The sequence below is a fragment of the Limulus polyphemus genome, unplaced genomic scaffold, assembly GCF_000517525.1.
Source record: "Limulus polyphemus unplaced genomic scaffold, Limulus_polyphemus-2.1.2 Scaffold12590, whole genome shotgun sequence".
NCBI lineage: Eukaryota > Metazoa > Arthropoda > Merostomata > Xiphosura > Limulidae > Limulus > Limulus polyphemus.
This window is the reverse complement of record NW_013678200.1, coordinates 1-6,747: the sequence shown is the minus strand read 5'-3', so window position 1 is coordinate 6,747 and position 6,747 is coordinate 1. Positions and strand designations below refer to the sequence as shown.

Genomic DNA, 6,747 nt, shown 5'->3' with positions numbered 1-6,747 from the left:
TATATATATTATTCATACCTTTGGTGTATAGGATGCAAGCAGATTTTGACATCAAATTTTAGGGTAAAAAAGTGCATCTTATACACAGAAAAATATGGTAATTGTTACTACATAGAACACAAATATTGCATCTATTCTTTAAATAAATCACTAGATTTAAACATAAATACTTTAAGAAGCATTTTAAGACATGGATAAAATTCCTAATCTGAATAAAGGCTAACTGTGAATTTCTATTTATACTTTACCTTGTGAAACTAGTTTTTAAATGTTTTACAGAAATTTCTTTTAATATTCAACTTTAAATAGGTACATGTTATGAGTTTTCCCACTAAAATAATACTGCCATTGGGCTATTGACCTGCCATTGACCTGTATGCTATTTTTCATACATTCACTCTAAACCCTTCAAAGGAGATCTCCTTTGAGAGAAGTTACAGTACAATATTTCAGTATCATGGTGTCAACATATGGATACAACAAAATATTAATTTTAAATAACTATAACAGTAACACACCCTTAAATAGAGTATGTTGATTTAATTTCATCACTTCTTGATAATTCCTAATACAAGTAATAGTATTAGTACTAAAGTTTAAACTCATCATACTCTCAGCCTCACTCGTCTCCTTCTCACTCTCAGTTACAAAATAACTCATTGCTACAACTTACAAGTACAATTAATTTAAGTTTCAAACAAATCAAAGCGTGTTTTAGTCAAACATGTTAAAAATAATTAAAACAGTATAGACGCAACTTGATGACAAGTGTCACCAGGCATTAGAAATATGGTGTAAAAATACAATCTCGTCAATAAAACTGATGAATGGTAAATTGTACAAACATTTCAGTAAATGTTTTGTTTTACTTTTACACTAACTTAGAGTTAGACTAAGTCTAAACTCTACATAACTCGAACAGTCGAAGTTAGAACTTAAGACTGTTAGTGTTACTGTCAGAACTTACTACTTCAAGTCGGCGAGAAACACAACCAGTATCAATACCCGAAGCTGAACCCATTAAAACAGAAACAGCACTTCGATTAACTATTTTTGAGGTCTATTAATTTTAAACAATAATAAAACTCCTTCGCCTCTATGTATTATTATTACTTACAGCTAGACTTTAGAGAATTCTAAACCTCGTATAACGTTACAAAACGTTACCCTGGTGTTACAGTGTCGACATCTCATTTTCAGTTTCTCTTATTGCACCAAATAAAACACCATAATACTGAAAAAAAAGAAGAGAGAGAATAACTTCAACATGTTTATTTCATTGTTATGTAGTTTTTACTGTTTGTTTTCGTTAATTAGTTATCTTAAGAACTACTGCTCAGGAGGATTTGAAATAATTAGCTAAGAAATGTAGTTTTTCTGTGAATTTTGTGTTTCTAATTTCGCTGTAGTATTCACTTGGTAATATGTGAAATATTACATTATAGTAAACGCGATAATAATTTTAATCACGTCATTCTTTAATGGCTACATATGGTTTTCAGTCAAAAAGTGTATAATAAATTACTGGTGCGTTGAATGTTGTATGTTGGTACTGATTGAGCGAATCGCTCAATCCTATTACAACCACTAATAACATTTCGAAGAGTATATTAAATATATTGAACAAGTATTAGAGAAACACAAATATAAATCTTAAAGGGCTTATAAGGATACGTCTTTTGTATCCAGTTCAAACCAAATTCTTACATATTGTGTAAGACTTTAATATATATATACATATTTTTACAAACTAATATATTTTTAACAAATCAAGAAAGTAAGATTTGTATGCACAAATTAAAGATTGGTCCCTTTTCATTTCATTAATACGGTTGTTGTACACGTGCAGGATAGTAATGGATGTCGAAACTGCAATTAAAATATACACTACAAAAGCAGAGAAAGCGGTATGAATCTGATACTTGGTTTTATTGATATTATTTACACTAATGTTTATACATAACAATGATATGAAATAATTTCTGTAAAGACTTGCATCGTAACTGGCAAGTTGGTTGTTATCATCCCTCTCACGGTCAGTCTGTTAGAGTTTACACCACGTGAACTACGAAAGTACAACAATTTATATACTGCAATACTAATATATAAATAATTAAATGTCTATTCCTTAGATTACTAATTGTATCAAAGTCGATGTTTTGTATTTCTGTAGTAGTTCTTGTAGGCCTTTGGTAGTGCTAGTAATGTAGTCTCGTTTAATAGTTTAGCCCTAACACTTAGTATTATTACTAATAACAGTCAGAATTACGGAGTGCATATGTTAGTTATGTATATAGTCTAGATTCACATTATTAAACGTCTATGTTAATAATAATGTGATCGTCAGTTGCAAAATATTATGAATTGTAACGTCTAATAACTGTGATGCAAAAATAATTAGCCAGTTTGGTATTTAAATATGTTACTACTAAAATAATGCTTCGAAATTTAGATTAAAATTTGTATGAATTTAAAAGCAAGTTGATTTATTGTTAAGTTAATAGTTCCACTAGTATCAACTAGGACACCAGTCTAAAGAAATACTGTTTTCAGCCTTTGATTTGTTTGTGGCTATGTAATGAAAATTAATTACATATTCATTCTGTGAGCTATATATATAAAGATACTTTTTTCTAATGTAATAGATTTACTCTGTGTTTGTCTGTGTGTAAGGAAGATCTGTGTATTTGTAATATGCATAATTTTATTGTTATTGCTGAAAGACTGCACTACTAGTATACACATGTATAGAAGCTTAAACCCTACCAGTTTTATAATATAAGAGAGAGAACTAACTAATTAGCACTTGGAGACTGTTCATTCTTGGTTTGCTGTAGTTCTAGAGACCCCTGTCATTAGTGTTTTACAACAAAGACTGTTCATTCTTGGTTTGCTGTAATGCTATCATTGAGAAAACCAGTATTAATCTGTGTATATTCATTGATAATTCCATCGTCTGTAAAGAGAGAATTAAGGGTTTTGAAGCTACAACAGTATAAACATTTGATTTCGGTGATCTTTATATTAGTCTTTCTATTGATAAAAATTAAAAAACATCAACAATTTCAAGGTTATTCTGGTAAGTTACTTCTCTGTATTAGTAAACACAAAGACTACCACTGCTTCACATTAAATGAATTCTTACAGGGCATCAGTTTTTTACTTGAATGTATATTCAATCAGTTATACTGATGGCTAGTTTGATTTTTAGATTCACTCAAAGTATATAGCTTGATCTAATCAAAAGTTATTATTATTAACCACACTAGACTGGAGATGTTTTATTATTGACATTTTTTGTAGATTATTAGTGATTTTTTTATTCAAATTAGAGGTATCAATATAAAAAGATGTTGTGATTTTTATCATTGATATTAGATCTACTGGTTTCATTGCCTTGCTGGATTTTGGCATTTAGAAATGTAATATTTAATAAATAAAAAATTGGATCTTCTCTGAACTCTATGGTCAAATGCAGTTCACCTCTTATTTGCCTTATTTTTGTGAAAACTATTTAAAACTATAATGTTGAAAAAATACTTGTGTGTTGTGTCTTCTCTATAAACTGAAATCTGTGGTTAAATTTAGTTCTGCTTTAACTTACTATATTCTCCTCAGAGTGTTTGGTCACTTGCTCTTTAGCCATGTCGTAATGCATCAAGTAGATGTTCTTGTTTGAAGGCTGTAACTGGACACATTTTTCAGCCTCTTTCCCGATCTGTACTGAAAAAGTGTTATGATAGTTGTAGGAATGTAGAAAAGAATGATACTTAAAAATAAAAAAGGATGCATAAAGATTAATATCCATATATAAAAAACTTGTATCTCCAGTAGTACAACTAACGTGAGAAGAATAAAATTACCAGTATCAAAGTGTTTTTGATCACATTATTGGAATTATATAAAAATGGTTGTCATAAGAAAAAAGACTGCAGTTTTATGTACATGTTTGTTGATTGATAGTCATAAAAATTTTGTTGACATTTCAGTTTTCTCTTGAGGTTACAACTTCATGGTAAAAAATCTGTTTAATTCTTCATATGATTCTAAACTTTTCCTAAACAATTTGTAAGAGACCAAGTTTTAGATATTACTCATTTTCTTATGTAGTTTACTTTTCAGTTGATTTTATAGAAATGTGTTTATTTTTTATGTGAAAAGGAAGAAGAAATACAACTCTTAACATCAGAATTAGAAGAACTGAAAAAGTTCAAAAATGGAATCACTTGCACGAGTGATGTGGACTGTTCACCAGAACTGGAAAAACTTCGTGTTGAAAATATGAAGCTGAGATATCGAATTGAAATTTTGAAGAAGGTAAAAAATTCATTTTTGATGTGCTTGGAAAGTTGACATTTTGGCACTTTTGTAGTTACCTTCATGATAGGGGGAGATTTGGTAACTGGCTAGTGATTACTATCATTGTGTAAATTGAAAAAGCTGATTTGTTGCCAATTTCATAGCCCTGGGTCAGAGAATTTAAGGGTTTTTGATCAGAGGTGTCTAGTTACAAGATTTACATGATCTGGAGGGTAAGAGTGCCAGGTATAATGTTAATTTAGAAGCATACATAATGAATTTATCTGTTTATAAAGTTAACCAAGAATGTTGTGATAAATTGTTCATACTGGTTTTGATTTTTGACAAACCATTTATAGACATTTTTTTGATGTATCAGGTTTTCATTGAAATATTTGCTTGCCTAGTGGTTTGTTTTATTATTAAAATATTAAGTTTTGAATGTATTAGATAAAGTGAAAAACTTGAAGGACTTTTTTGTTTTGTAAATGTTTAACTGCATAGTGTCAAAAGGGTTGCCAACTGACCTCATAAATTTGTATCTCAAATTTTGTTTTCTTTTAAAGGAATCTATTAAACCAAGATTTTTTAAATGAAATTTTGCCTTATTGTCTTTTATTTTAAGATTTCATCTAGACAGTTATATTGAAGTATGTTTAGAAGATGAAAAGTGAAAATTCCTATCACTGTTTAGTTAAACAGTTGAAGCAGTATTGTTTTTATTATTTAAAAGGCTTACCAGTGTGAAAAGAAAGTGTTATTTGTGCTTTGTGCAATGAAAAGATGGTTAAATTTTGGAAATAACTTTGGATGTAATAATACATTTTTTTTTAATTGATTTGAAACAAAACTGAATAACTTTTTGTATTTATTTTAGACAATTTAATTCAAAAGGACTCGGAAGAATAAACTTGTGATCTCAAAGTTTATATAGTTCAAGAAATAGACTTTTCAGTCTATATTTTCTCACATTTTGATGTAAATGGTTTAATATGCTACAGATTGCATTGATGTAGATCAGATCAAAGTTTTGAAAGCTTAACATCACAATGTTTAGAAAACAAAAGAAGAATCTCAGCTAACAGTTACAGACTTTACCATGTTAAATCGACAGGTTTGTGATAAAGAACCAGGAATAAGACAGAGGTGTACATATGGTAACAGGTACAGATCTGTGAAATATATTTGTTTTTTAATAAAGAAATAAAGATTTTTTCTAAGACATGCCAAATTTATTTTCATTTTGTTGCACATAATCCAGGAAGACATACACAGATTAATGAACGACTTTAATGACTTCTTTGTTTGAAGGTCGTGATGTCTATGTGACTGTTAAGCTATCATTTGTTCCAACTTCCCGGTTATTTGTCTGAAAAATTTTGTTTGTAACTAATATTAGGAAATACTGGACCACCTGTGACCCACTATTCAGGGGTTATGAAGAATTCAAGCTAATTTGAATATTGCACCAAAATGAAGGTTTATTTTGAGATAAGTTACTTGAATATTTCAATCCATTCGTGTTATTCATAATTCAAGAAAAGATATTTGATTGTTGATCAGGAACATTGACAGGGAAATAGATTTGAACGAAGAAGTTTCGTAAAGAGCGCGAATGGTAGTGTGATGTAAAATTACTCATGCTAGTAATTTTCATAAAAGTCACCCAAAAAACGGTGCTAACTTGGTAACCCGTGGCCCAATTTTAACAAAACTTGTTTTATTCTGTTTCTATTCTCATTTCATTACAAATATTGCAGTATTGTGAACCGTTTTTTGCTGTATTTAATTACAGACAAGCAAACAAACAAACAATCTCAGAGTTTCAGTAGTATATATATAGATTCGTGAGATTAGCGTTTGTTCATTATAATCTTGTTTAATTAGAAATATACTCATTTGTAGAGTCTCGAAGAAGAGGAGTCAAGAGCTGGAGAATTCATGAATAGTCCTAGGGAGCTAATTCTTGGAATCTTCAGGCAAGCTGTAAAAGAGGCTTTTCCTGAAATTGAAGATCCTCCGGTTCCAGTGTTGCCTAGTAACCAGGAGAAGTTTGGAGATTATCAATGTAACAGTGCTATGCCGATAGCTCAGGTAAAAGATTTTGTTTTAGTTTTACATATATCTAATAACCAAATTTAGAGATTCGTGCTAATATGTATCTTACTGTTCTGGAGGTAACTTTCGCATCTGTACTAACATTTACAAATGGAGTACGAACTAACTTAAAACAGTGACAATATATTCTACAAATGGAGTACAAACTAACTTAAAACAGTGACAATATATTCTACAAATGGAGTACGAACTAACTTAAAACAGTGAAAATATATTCTACAAATGGACTACAAACTAACTTAAAACAGTGACAATATATACTACACATGGAGTACAAACTAACTTAAAACAGTGACAATATATTCTACAAATGGAAGTACAAACTAACTT

General features: G+C 29.7%; 1 protein-coding gene across 1 annotated transcript; it reads left to right on the top strand.

Moving 5' to 3' along the window:
• The first annotated feature begins 1,835 nt into the window (after positions 1-1,835).
• On the top strand, positions 1,836-6,456 carry LOC106477033 (arginine--tRNA ligase, cytoplasmic-like). Its single transcript, XM_013937638.2, has 3 exons — positions 1,836-1,907; positions 4,162-4,317; positions 6,205-6,456. The coding sequence occupies exons 1-3, from the start codon at positions 1,857-1,859 to the stop codon at positions 6,439-6,441; spliced, it is 444 nt and encodes a 147-aa protein (XP_013793092.2). The 5' UTR covers positions 1,836-1,856; the 3' UTR covers positions 6,442-6,456.
• The last annotated feature ends 291 nt before the right edge of the window (positions 6,457-6,747 follow it).

Bases quoted from the DNA above. Each gene is read 5' to 3' on its own strand.
- LOC106477033 (XM_013937638.2), top strand. From the start codon at position 1,857: ATGGATGTCGAAACTGCAATTAAAATATACACTACAAAAGCAGAGAAA. The intron at 1,908-4,161 runs GTATGAATCTGA...TTATGTGAAAAG, and splicing joins CTACAAAAGCAGAGAAAGCG to GAAGAAGAAATACAACTCTT. The intron at 4,318-6,204 runs GTAAAAAATTCA...ACTCATTTGTAG, and splicing joins GAATTGAAATTTTGAAGAAG to AGTCTCGAAGAAGAGGAGTC.